This window comes from Lolium rigidum, chromosome 2, assembly GCF_022539505.1.
Source record: "Lolium rigidum isolate FL_2022 chromosome 2, APGP_CSIRO_Lrig_0.1, whole genome shotgun sequence".
Taxonomy (NCBI): Eukaryota; Viridiplantae; Streptophyta; class Magnoliopsida; order Poales; family Poaceae; genus Lolium; species Lolium rigidum.
The window spans coordinates 129,604,415-129,618,381 of record NC_061509.1 but is presented as its reverse complement, the minus strand read 5'-3'; the positions used below and the strand labels follow the sequence as shown (position 1 = coordinate 129,618,381).

At 44.5% G+C, this 13,967-nt stretch overlaps 1 protein-coding gene across 1 annotated transcript; it reads right to left on the bottom strand.

The window, feature by feature from the left end:
- Positions 1-6,262: 6,262 nt before the first annotated feature.
- On the bottom strand, positions 6,263-12,484 carry LOC124692351 (2-Cys peroxiredoxin BAS1, chloroplastic-like). The gene is made up of 7 exons (XM_047225703.1): positions 12,281-12,484; positions 12,121-12,195; positions 11,924-12,005; positions 11,758-11,837; positions 8,730-8,855; positions 8,498-8,611; positions 6,263-6,556 (listed from the first exon to the last, which is right to left on the bottom strand). Exons 1-7 carry the CDS (start codon positions 12,467-12,469, stop codon positions 6,440-6,442), a joined length of 783 nt encoding a protein of 260 aa, XP_047081659.1. The 5' UTR covers positions 12,470-12,484; the 3' UTR covers positions 6,263-6,439.
- Positions 12,485-13,967: the final 1,483 nt, after the last annotated feature.

The window sequence follows — 13,967 nt, the reverse complement described above, 5'->3', positions numbered from 1 at the left end:
TGAGGATCTTCTTCCTCCTTCCCAGCTGAGAGCTCTTCAACCATTTCCTTCAGAAGCTTGTTCTCCATCTTCAGAGCATCATTCTCCTTCTTCAGCTCATCCTTCTCCTTCTTCAGTTGCTCTGCCATATCCATATGAAAACCGAGCGCATCTCTAGCATGCCATATAACTGGCTCAAGCATGCCTGCCCACGTATGGCTCTCAATCCATTTCTTCTCTAATTCCAAGGGCTCCTTAAGAAGTGCAATTCTTTCTTCCAGGGCCTTCCTCTTGTCATCTATTGCCAACAGAGCTGCTTCAGCTTGCATAATTCTGATGTTGGCGTGTTTGAGAACCTCCCTGGCTTCACCCACCAAGGCCGTTTGCCTCTTCAGCAACATCTCGGAGTTAGCGGAGACAAACTCCCTCTCGGCCAGATAAGTACGACACACCGAGTGATCCCGAGTGCTGGCGCGGGGAAGTGAGGAACCATCTTCTGTACGCTCACCAAAGTGGAAGTAAGGTGACGTCAGAGGAATCATATGATTGAACTTGTGGCGGATGCGGACGATGGCGCCCTGGATGGCGATCTCCACTGAATTCATCCAATCAGGGTAGACCTCGGAATATGTTATGCTCGGATCATCAGGGTCATCATCACTCCCCGGAATAAAGGTCTTGATCAACCATGCCTCTGTACCATGCTCCTTGTACAGCTGCCTGCCCTGGATGATCGGAGGTGATATCCCAACTGATGATGACATATCAAACAGTGTGCTGCTGAGGAAGAAGGGCTCGTCTCCAGCAACAACCGTCTCGTCGTAGTCGGCCATCTAAAATTTTATAGGAGAAAACAAGATCAGAAAGGAATCCAAATGAATAGATAAGTACATAATTATAATTTTCACAAACATAGTTTGAAACAAATTTTGTCCTATGGTTTTCCAAATCCTAGGGTCTCGATCCTACAGGCAACACGGGGATCTTCACCGTCATCTCCTCCATGGGATGTGCCTCTTCATCAACATACATAGCACCTCTCCATCATCCCCCTACTGTAATCTCTTGGCAAACACGATGTGTATTGCAATCTATCATTTTCCCATGATCTAATGTGTTTCTATGTCCTTGTTTCAGTAGTGACTTCTTCTTGGCAATTGTGAGATAATTTTGTGATGGTTGCATATAAGTATTTGTTATCTTATATGATGATCGTGTTGTACTAGCATATGAGTGCACACATATGTTGGGGGATGCACAAGGTTGTCACCGTTGCATGATGATAGGAGGAGGGATAGGTGGATATGACAGAAACCATGACCCAATTCTTAGATATGCATGTTATATTAATTCATGGTTAATCAACTGAGATATAACTATGGGGACCTTTAAATTTACAGCGGTGGTTGGAGTTTATGTCTTAATAATTCCCTTATTTGTTCTTAATTGGCCCTGGGATCTATCACTAGTTGTGTATTTTCTCATGTTTATGACTGCACCAATCTATGGCTCCTCTCTAGAAGAAACACTAAAAATACTATCTTTATGCTTCACTAATTATGACAACCACACAAAGAAAGTAACAATTTTCTATAACACTTACTCCCTTGAGTTACTCCACTTTACTTCACTTCATCGCATTACTTTATTGCACTTTACTTTTCTTGCACTAGTTTTACTTCTTGCATTTTAATTTTAGCATTTGTAGTCTTACAGCAAAACCTCTTCACACACATATACACTATAGATCCTAACTTTGCATAGAAGGCCATATAAGTGGGTTATAGTGCTTTAGAGAATAGATAGTTTACCTTCAGCTTCTCGTGGGTTCGACACTCAAATACTTATCGACTTATACTGCGGTGATCCCCTGCACTTGGGGGTTATCAATGACGTCCATGAGACCCGATGTGTCGTCTAGGCCACCGTTCCCACACGACGGCACTGGGATGTCGTATTCGGACGGATCCTCCATCTCCATCTTGGACTCATGCATGGCTAGCGAGCCTCTCAGTGTCTAGCCCCTCTGCGGCGCCACCCCAACATTGTCTTTACGGGTTGCGCAAGAACGGTGTCCATCATTCGCGCCACCGCTGATCGTACCTTGGCGGCGGGTAGGGGCGCGCTGATGCAGGGCTGACATGAAGCATCACGCGCCTCGTCGAAGAGCTTGTCCCACCACCGCCAGCTTCCAAGCATGTACCGATTGTTCCCACGTGCCTCCGCCACTTTCCATTTTTAGCCAGGTGGTGTGTTTTGGCAAATGTGCCACATAGTTTCGCAAGACCCACACGTGTTTCTTTTCTTCCAAATTTTCCATCATCAGTTAATCGTCATCAACACCAGCGTGACATAAATGCACCTAGTATAGTTGATTCTTTTTTTTTGGGAAACACAGTACAAACGCAGACGCTCACATACACGCGTATACACTCACCCCTATGAACGCACACACGCGCACCCTACCCCTATTTGCACCTCCGGAAGACTAAACCTCTCACTGAATGAATATTCCGCTTTTTTTATGAAACACACAAATGTCAAACTTGGAGTTTGAACTCTGGTGGGCTGAGGATACAACCACCCAACCTTAGGTTGGTTCTCGTATAGTTGATTCTTTCTGCATGCAACTGTTGTAACGTAGAATAGTACGAGGAAAATCAGTAGCGCGGCTAGCATAGTTGATTCTTTCTGCATGGATGCAAGAAGGCACGACTAGCTAGGCAACGGCGGGGATCGAATCCCCAGCTGCATGCAATGATGACGATGCAACGTTTGATACTTTATATGATCGATTTGATGGATGAAATAACTGACATCTCATCTTTTGGGAGGGGCCTGAATCCCTGGTGATCCACCGGTCGATCAATGACAACAAGGAAACAGCAAATCCAATGATAATACATATATGCACCTACATGTACGTGTGTGTACGTAGTTGCGCATGTAGTTTATGCTCCCTCATCGGACAATTCACAAATGCATACTGCATCTGGCTACAAGTACCTTCTAGAAAATGGGCGCTTTCATATAGCCCAATTTCTTACAAGTTGATCGCTCGGTGGAAATTAGGCCTAATCAGAAGTGTGAACCAAACATAAAAATACTATCCATTATAAACTGATAAGCCACTCAAATACAACATACATTATCAATTTATCATCACGCACTGAGATGCATATACAACGCACACGGCTTAAATCAGGACATGAGTTTCCTAGTAAGCGACTCCAGCTTCCTGACAGCATTAGTGATATTGTGGTTGTGGCAAGCCACTCCAGCTTCAGTATAATTAACGGTGGAGTTAAAAGCCAAAGGCTGTGCATCAAAGTGAGGCTAATTAAGCGCCATTGACCGGGTCATAATCGCGTGTATTTGCATCAAAAGTCGTGTTCCATTGTTGTTCTTTATATGTGTAAGAACTGAGATATGGGAAAGGACTACCAGGGGCGAATCCAATTCCATTATTCTTCAATACTATGTCATCATTGTTCACTCTTGTACAATGTGCAATGTATGCAGATGAACTATGAGACATCCACCGCCATCGAACATAGGAAATTTATCTATTATATTGCTGACGGAAAAAAAATACAATGGTTTACTCAAGCTTTTGCAATGATCATTGAGCCCTCTTGGGAAGGCTTGAATATACAGTTTTTGTTCCTGCTTTCTCCCGGTGTGATCTTTTCAAGCTAATCCCAGCTAGCTAGCTAGGTCAGAGTCAAGAAAAGCTCTCGCCACCAGATGGGTCCCGGAGGACAGCAAAAGGATATGCCCTAATGATAACAAAGATGGGGGTTACTCTGCAAAGGCAAAGGGGGAAAGAAGAAGAGGAAAAAACGCTTCTACAAAAGGAGAGCTCCGCAAGATGGAAAAGCGCACACACATTAGCAGGTAGCATGCAGCTAGACAAGTAACACAAGCAAAGAGAAAAGAAGAAAGGAAAACAGGAAGAAAAGACACAAGCTAACATATGAAAAGAAAGAAAGGAGCATGAAAGACGTCGATAGAATCATACATACAGCCCTTGTTAACTATTCTTTGCTTAGTTAACGACGGTTGCGCACAAAGCAGGGTACAGTCCAGGCGACAGGAATAGATTGTCTAAAGAGATCGTACATATATTAAGATTAGGGTAAACAAAGAGATTCAGTCCTCTAGGGCCGTCCTTGTCTGTTCATTCATGGATCAAATCTTTTCTCAAAGTTCTGGGATGAAGTGCAGTAAAGCTATTAGGAGGGAAAGCACGTATCTGGCATCATCCGGCTTAAAGTGGGCACATTAGAAACTAATAACTGCTGCTGCTCCTGGTCTGATCTCGTCTCTGGCCTGATCTGACTACGATGAGAAGAGTGGCACTATGGGAAACAGTAGATTGCAGGGTTGGATTGAAAATAGGAAAGAAAAGTGCATGTCCAGTCATTCCTTCCTGACTGAAATGCAGGCATGCAGGCACAGTTGATCGTGAGCCGGTTATGGATGCGCGGGAACATACCATTTTGCCATGTCCTATCACTCTAGTTTATTTTAGTAATGCTTTGTGATTGGGTCATTGTTGTGGCCGTCGTGTAGGATCGATCAGGAACAGGAAGCTGGGGGAATTACAGACATGTCATGAAGGGGGAGATCACTGGGCCGGCAACATGGAAAGAATGGCCAGTAATCGTTAACTTCGTTTGGTTGTGCCTCTGTGTGTGTGGCTCTTCTGTTGATATTTTTGCATTCAGCAAGGTGACAGAAGTCGATCGGGATACATGCTCCTTGGCCGTGTCGGCTTTTTGGAGCAAACTGCGCTCTGCGCGCCTGCTATTGTGGCGTCTTTATTGCACAGTCTGTTATGCATAGGTCCAATCTAGGATTGAGCTGATTAATAGCAAATCTAACGACCTGACATCAACCAAACAGATGTGTTTTAATAAATTTTACCAAAATAGGATCGAATCTCACAAAAAGTGATGAATATTTAAACGGGCGATCTAAAAAAAATTCAAATTTTCTCAGAATTGTTAGTTCATATTGTTTCAGTAGTTGTAATTTCTTCTTTTTCTTTTAAAGTGTTTAAAAAAGGCTACTTGATGACATGTGAATGCCACATCATCACTGGCCCATGGGCTCTAGCCGTTAGATTTGGTGTTAAGCAATTTAATCCTAGATTTGGACATATGTGCAACAGGTTACATACAAAATTGGTGGTTTGTGCAAAAGAAAGATGAAAATTGGTGGTTTGTGCAAAACAAAGATGAGATGAGTAGTCGGTGCAATGCATCCTCAATAATGAGTGGTTTGTGCAACAGTTTCCTCGCTTTTCTGCGTGCATGCATGTATAGATCGATCGATCGGTTTCTTACTTACATCTTCCTTCTTTAACTGTGCGAAATCATTAGGTGACTATAAAATGCAGTCTAGCTTGTAGGACTGGATTTCGACAGTGAGAAACAATGGCTTGAAAGTTTGTTTTGTTATCCGTCAGAATCTGAATGTCATCCGAGGTGCCAAGGGGTTGCCCTCTGAGATGCGTAGACTTAAACTCTAGCTGGAATTAAGCATTGCCTAGTTACTGATTCGCTTTCTACTGAGCCATGTTCTGTCCTAAACTGTACAAAACTACACCACAGGGGTCCAAAAAGGAGATGATAAGAAATCGAACACAGAATGGAAGCAAGGCAGGAAGGACGGAGGATAGTATTACTCTTGGTTTGGAAGGTTCATTGGAGCCTCAACTTCAGATTCTGGCAGCCTTTGCTCTTGTGAGTACGTAGTCAAAATCTTGAATTTATAGCAGGAAGTGTCATGTAAACTATGACAGCTTCAGATCCCCCGCACTTGCATCAAGGTACAAGAGTGGAAATGCTCTCAAGGGCCACGCAACCCTTGGGGTATGGATTTTCAGAACGCTATCATCCAAATGACACGTTCCTTTGACCCTTGGCATATTCAAACAACCATCGGATCAGAGCGACTAAGGACCAGGAAGGAGGAACCTGAAGCTGAGCAGTGAAGAAGGAAATGAGCGTCTCGACCCCCACTATGCACATGTACCGCAGGAACTAACAATCTAACATTCCATACTGGGATGACACCAAACTTACTGAGTTACTGTTCGGCTTACCATCCAACAAGGGGATATAGGGAATCTCTAGATAGTTATAGGACCCATGATGCATTTTAGTTTTTTATAAAAACAAAGAGCACGCTCAGCTCTAGTTCGTCGATAATTATTATTTTTCTATGTTTTTCATAACTATTTTAGGTATGGGTGAAACAGGCCCTGCTAGGAATATATGGCCAAACCAGAACCTTATTTGTTGAGGAACTGTTACACACTGGTTCTTGCAGTAAAGAAATGTCGATGAGACGCAAACGCAGAAAGGCTCTCACAGAAGCAAAACTCCACATCCAGTGGTGACATGAACAACAGGGCAGCAACATCAACCAAGATGGGCCTCTTTTCTAGCATCTAGATAGCTGCGAAGTACTCTTTGCTCCCCTTGGGGTCAGGCTTCATGGACTTCTCCCCAGGCTTCCATCCTGCCGGGCAGACCTCGTCTGGGTTTTCTTGGACATACTGCAAAGCCTGCAACATTCCAAAAAGGGTCAGCCACATTCTGGGGCTGGAAGCAAAGCAAATCAAAGCAGGCTTACTACAAACAGCCAGAATGGCTTAGCTAGGCCCGATTAAAGCAAAGCCCAATTGTTTGTATAGAGCCACATCATCGATGGCATCATGGCAGGATCAGATTAAACTGCCTAAAATAAGATTCACTTTTTCAGGACCACCAGATTCGCTCAGATCGACTATAAGTGTATTATTTTTAACAAAAATGTGTTGATATTATTTTACTGCACATGAACTGCAAATTAATATTGTAATCTGAGCAGCACATAATTGCAATTAAATATACAGTGTGTGTGTTTTTTTTACTTAGCTGTTTCAACTTATGAAAGTAATGGAAAAAAGGGTGTATCCTGGTATGGGAAAAAAAAATAAAGAACACATGGAAAAAAAACTATACTGTGGTTTGCAAGCGATGACAATGTTGAGCATATGTTTTACCCATGTTGATTTATGACTAAACTAGCAGAACTTGTCCTTTGTTTCATAGAATGCTGAAGCAAAAGACCATCACAGAATCCAGCAGGTGTCAGTTTGTTGCTCCACCAAAGAGATTGAGATGTCACTCACTCTCAGTCGGGCGTGGTCATTTGCTAGTGATCCTTCGCAGTGTCAGTTTGTTGCTCCACCAAAGAGATTGAGATGTCACTCTGAACTGAAGGTGTCGTTGCTTAATCGACGGTACCTCGGAGGAGGGATCCTCACGAGGTAGAGAAGAAGTAGGGGCCATAGGGCGGAGTGCACACAGGACGGTGGTACGCGAGTTACCCAGCTTCGGAACACCTGCACGATGACAGGGCCTACTGCTGCTTGTCTGGAATTATCTGGGTGCTTTCGCGTTGTTACAATGAGTTGAGGTTGTCCCTCTAGGGCTCCCAGGATCCGGCTTATAAAGACGCACAGATCTAGGGTTTACATGGAGAGTCCTAGCCGGATTACAGATTGCCTAACTACGGTACAATGTCTTGCCGTGTACGTCACGGATCCGCCTTCCATATACGTCGTCTCGGATCCGGGTTCCTCATGGGCCTCCACGGATCCGGGTTCCTCCTAATGTCGGTACGGATCCGGCTTACTGATCCTGGGCCGGACTTCTTCCTTCATGATCAACAGCAACTGGGCCGCCCGAAGGGCTGGCTGCTTGACTGGATTGGAAAGGCCACGGATGATCAGGTGGCATGGTTCTCGATGATGATTTACAATCTGTGGCAAGTGAGGAATGACGCGAGGGAGACCCAGAAGCTGGCTGACCCAAAGACGGTTGTGCTGAAATCTGCTGCTGCTTTAGAGGAGTGGAGGAACATTCAGAAACCTCAGCTAGCTACAACCTCGACTAAACCTAATGAGCACTGGCTCAGACCGGACCTTGGTTGGGCTAAGGTGGATGCAGATGGAGGCCTATAACGCGGCTACTTGTGTTGGAGGGGGTGATGTGGTCATTTGAGACCATCATGGTGAATTTGTCTCCAGAGCAAGCCATTTCCCCCCCCACCATATCGATAACGAACATGCTGAGCTTCTAGCTTTCCGGCAGGGTCGTCGTCTCGCGGGGGATCATCAAGTTCAGAAGGTGGTGCTGGAAACAGATAGTACGGGAGCGGCTGCCAAGTTGAACAGGGACGAGCAGGATCGATCTATTCACGGTCCATTGGTTGAGCAAATGAAGTCCTCTTTCAAGGTTTTGGTGATATTTCTGTGCGAGCGGTGCGACGAACGACGAACGACGAATGTTTCGGCACATGTTTTAGCTAAGGAAAGCTGCGATAATAAAGTTTATAATGTGTGGAATGGTGTTGCACCAGACTTTGTTAGGAACCAGATTGTAATGAATTCTGATATGAATTAATATAATCACAGCGTTTATCTCAAAAAAAAATCCAGCAGGTGTAAAATGTAGAATACCTGAAGTGTCCTCATGGTCTCATCCACACTGCGACCAATGGCAAGGTTGTTAATGGTAGAGTGTTGGATTACTCCCTCCTTGTCAATGATGAAAAGTCCTCTCAGCGCAATTCCCTGTTGACAGGACATGTGGATATTTACAAAACAAAACAAAACAGAAATGCATAAAAGAAAAAAAAGGCAAGACTACTCGGGATGGTGAGTAACAATAATAGTTGATCAAATGGGATACCTGATCAGGGATAAGGACACCAAAGGACTTCGAAATTGATTTAGTAACATCGGAAATAAGTGGGTATTTCAGATCACCGAGCCCACCAGACTTTCTGTCTGTTTGCACCCATGCAAGATGGGAGAACTGCATCCAAATAATGGTTTGAATCAGGTACTCAGGTTGTTAACTTGTCAGACAAGGACAGAGATGAAACACTACTAAAAGGTCCATGTCTGACAAAACTATAGTTCCAAATATCTTCAGTACAGAAACCTTAAAAGCCTAAAACTACTATTAAAGCCAATAAGTTGAAACCATGAGCACAGCATAGCATAAATATTATTTAGAATAACATTGATTTCGCAAAACTGAACTTGTGTGAAAGTTCAAGGACCAAAAATGGGCACTTTAACACAAGTTAATTTTTCATCCTAAATGTTTTTCTAGGTACAAAACGAACCCTCAACTTTACTTATTTCCAAACAGCTGATTTCGCTGATTTTCAGAATAAAACACGGAGCAAAAGGAAAGAAAAAAAACAGACCGGTACGTAATCTAAGCCAACCAGGACTGGACCCACATAAATGAAAATTTCCATGGCTTGGTCAAAGTAGTCCACGATTGTCTCTCGTTTAATTCCCCATCATCTCTCTCGTCTAGGTCGTCATGATTTGACGTCCTGCTCGACAGCTCGCATTCATTGCACTCGTTGGCGGCATCCCGCGTGCTAGCTCGCCTACCGCCACGCTCGCCCTCTGCATCGTTCCGCAGATACTTGACTCGTTGTCGTCGCAGACACCAGCAGCAGCGCTGAATTTTAGTGTCACAGCAGACAGCAGAGGAGGAGAACAAAGGCACGACGCAACAACCCAGCAGAGGGAGTCCAGAGTCAGGGAGATGAAGGTGCCAGCATGTATAATATCCAAGTTGTAAATGTCTGTCTAGTTGCAGCTAGAACCCCATATAAGATGTGAAGAGGTTCCTACGTGCCAATTTGCACGTGTTGACAGAGAAGACAATTCAACCTTTTCACATTCTGCTTCTAATCTTCAGGTGGGGCAGTGCAGCGAGTGAGCAGCATGATACCAGCAGTGTGCCGCAGGACTGTTAGGGCTTGTGCTGCCGTGTATGTGAAAATCGCTGGAAGAGGGAGATGAGGCCGCGCAGCACGAGCCCACCATCAAATCAGTTATGTTTGATTCGATTTTCCTCTTTTTTTGTCCATGTTGGCTTAGATTACGTACCGTTCTAGTTTTTTTTACTTTTGCGCCGTGGTTTGTCTAGTATGCTATGTTTGCACTATATGCAAAGTTGAGGGTTCGTTTTGTACCTAAAAAAGCATTTAGGAAACTGAATTTATGTGAATGTTCAAGGACCAAAAATGGACTTTCTTTATTACTACACCAGAAGAAATGAAAAAAAATTATATGGTCCGGCCTCAAACCCCTACTAAAACCCAACATAATAAATTGTATTGTTAATTGCAATACTGGTGGAGTAACCATACATATTTTCGTATGCATGTGAAAAACAGAGCATGTTTAGGCCGAATTTTGGTATAAAAAATATAGAATACTGCTCTAGAACTGTGCATATAAGACCAACATTTAAGCTTCATCAATCACATTTCTCAAATAGGAGCCGTCATACAGTCTATAAACGAAAAAGCAAAATAGTTGGCTACCTAGGGGTATACCTACCCACCCTCATCCAGCCACTGGATCGGGCAATCCCCACTGTGGATCGAATTAGCGTCGTTAACTGCACTAACGGTCCGATGGATGCCCCTTACTTTTCTAGCCCACTCGACAAAAATCCACCACCCGTAGCAAAACACCAGAAAGAGATCACCTCGTCCCGTGACCCCTTCCACCACTGGAACTCTCACCTCGATTTGGCCAAGGGCAGCATCTTCCTATCCTCACTGCACCGACCCGCCTACTTCTTGCGAACCTTCCGAGCAAGCCAGCGCTGGTGGAGGCAGGATGGGGGTGGGGTGCAGCGCGCCATCGAACAGGGACCAAGGCAAGACAGGCTCTCCTGCAAGAAAGGACGAGGCGGGGCAGACCACCACCGCGCGCCTCCAGCCATGCTCCAATTTTTGTCTCTCTCTCTTGGGCACGTCATCTCTCTCTCCTGCTTTCGTTTTGGTTGTTGTACCAAGGAAAATGAGTGTGTCCAGGTGGTGATTAATACTTGGTTATTCCTTGATGAGATCTTGGTATTATTTCGAACCATTTTTATGTTGGTTTAATATCTGGATTTTCGATTTGCTGTCTGGCTTGGTCTGATCTATGCCTGGACCTCAACTATTTCACGGGACTATATTAAGCCTGGAGGCGGCCTCTACTACTAGGCACAAGTTGCCAAAAAAATTGCAGCGATGCTAGCGATTTTGCGTTAGGCCATATTCTAATCCAACAATGCAAATGTCCCGGCAGAAGTTGCCACAAAAATAGTGGGTAGTTGATTTTGGCCCGGCCGGACATCGCATAAAAATCTGGGTCCGGTCGCTGCAAACAAGTTCGTCAACTCCTCATCATGCGTTCGCTGCCCTCCATCCTGCCGAAAGTGGGTCCTGATACTGCTGTCTCCCTCCACTGGCCGGTTTCTCCGCATGCACTAGGAGTGCGGATGATGAAGGAAAGGTCCTAAGAGGCGTTAGGCAGCACGAATCACAATAATATATCAGACGGTCAGGCATGCATGCATAGCTATCACCCATGGTAGCAAATCCGTGTTTTTAACGAACAATTTATTTTTTCTTACGAGCCAATATGCCCACGAACTTCATTGCACTCAGGTGGCTGCCTCGCCACCAAGGGAACAATTTATGCATGAATGAGAGAAGTTGGTGCACTTAATTCGTTTGGGTACTGTAACCAGCTCTGTCACATGAGCTATGATTAAGAAAAATAAATACGAGCAATTTCTGAATGCTGCAACTACAGGTACTACAATACCATTTCACCAAATCAAGAGAATGGCAATATAAAAATGCTACGACGACCATGAGGTGGCATGAGTTGAGGACGTTGTAACATACCACGCTGTCGATTGAGACACCAAGCACCTGAGTGTTAATCTTCTCAAACTCATCGTGTCTGTCGCTGAAAGCAGTAATCTCTGAAACGAGCAGGCACGCGCGCGCGCTTATCAGGGCATTTCTCAGATGAAACGCGTGTAGTCAGTCAGAGGAACTCTGGACTCACCTGTTGGGCAGACAAAGGTGAAGTCCAGAGGGTAGAAGAAGAGGATCACGTACTTCTTGCCGAGGTAATCAGATAGTTTCACCTGCAAACACAGAGGATATAGCAACGGTAGGTAGGAGCAATAGTTAGAGGGTCGGAATTCAGGGTATACGGCGTCAACACAGTACGGGTGCGGGAAGATGCAAGCGAGCGGTTACATTGATAAACTCCTGGTCGAAGACGGCCTCGGCGTCGAAGTCGGGCGCCTTGTTCCCGACCAACGGCAAATCGTCCTGCAAAACACGGTATACCGGGCTAGGAGTTGAGAAGGGAGCGAATCCAAATCGAATATAGGGGTGGCGGGGCTAGGAGGATCACCACTCCGCCGGCGCGGGCGACGAAGGGGCTGGTCCGGGCGGATCTGGTGGCAGCGGCGAGGCGGAGGGGCCGCGAGGCTGCGAGGGGCGCGCGAGAGAAGGAGAGGGACTGCGGCGCGAGGGGTGCGGCGAGGGGGTTGGGGGTGGGGGTGGAGGAGACGACGGTGGAGGTGGCGAAGGAGCAGGCCATGGCCGAGCTCCGGAGGAGTGGACGAGGAGGGGATGGTGATGGATGGATTGGGTGCCTGCGATGGGGTTTGGGCTGCCCACTGCTCTCTTGCTCGAGGTTTTAATGGCGTGTTTGGTTGGTGTCCTGGATGTTGCGGGCCTGTTCCTGGGCTGTTGACGGGAGAAAGTAGATCGTTTCCTGGCCTGGCTGATCTTCTTTTTTTTTTTGAACAAGGGCTATATTGTAAAGTCACTGTACAAAGCAAAGCCCGAAACAGGACATAGTAAACAGAAATTACATTCGAGTACTCCCTCACATTAATATGAATCGGAGAGAGTACCTGAAATTTGCATAGAGAAAGTCCAAAGGAAAATTGAAAACATGACCGGATCCTTTCTTCAACCACAGTTTGGAACCAACTCTATCGCCTCCGGGAACGGCAAATGGAAGACAAGTTTCATGGATGTTCCATGTCTTTAACTCTTAAGTATTAAATGACAGTTAGGTTTTTTTTTTGCGGGGGTGACAGTTAGGTTGGTTATGTCACTTTCAACCCCAAACGCTAGAGAAATAGGACCCCTCAAAACGTCCACTAAAATATTTGGAGAATCAACACCTTATTTCCCTGCTATCCATTACCCTACACGTCAAAAACTATGTAACCAGCAATTACAATAGTATATATACTATGCCCAACAATTAGGGATGGATTGTCGGAATCATGGGAATTTGTTTTTCTTCATTACATTCACCACATCATGCCTAAAAAATTAAGTAGCAACGCATGCAAAGGTAGACAACAAACATTTCGTAATACACTTGTTCTACATATCTTTAGGAAATAAAAACAGCGGAAAAAAGTTTTCCAAAATCAAAATACCAAGAAATATGTTTTGTACGGTTCTTATTTCGTAGAAAACGTTTACATGAGACTTTCTTTCATTGAAGAAGTCCATGACTTGTTCTAGGTGATATGAGATTGACCGGGATTTTAAAAGTTGCATATAAGAGTACATGAGGGTGGAATAAAAAAATGACTCATCCTTCTATGCATCACCCTTAAGGTGCTTTTTTGATAGATTTCTATATTGTTCCCTCCCTTTTCTCTCTATCTGGGTCTACGCGAACAACTTCTTGCTTATTGATTCCTATTTGAATTCCTATTCGAATGCCAAAAGGAAGGACATGTAACTTGAAAGCTGAACGAATAAGTTTTACTTTCCAAAATCTACCGAATACTACTAATTACTTGTCATAATATCTCATACCACAAATGCTAAAACCATTTATGATTGTGTGGATGATACGGTGGATCTCATGTCAAAATAAGCCGTATTTGTCTGTCTTCAAACCGTATCAAGGTATCAACAAGGTGTACATGAAGACGTTTCATAGTTTAATGGTGAAAGAGAAAGTTCACAACAATCATGTTGAGTGAACCATGAATGAGATATGCCTAAATTGTAAAACACGGAAGACACATGACACAATATTGAGTGCAACAACTACAAAGACAAAC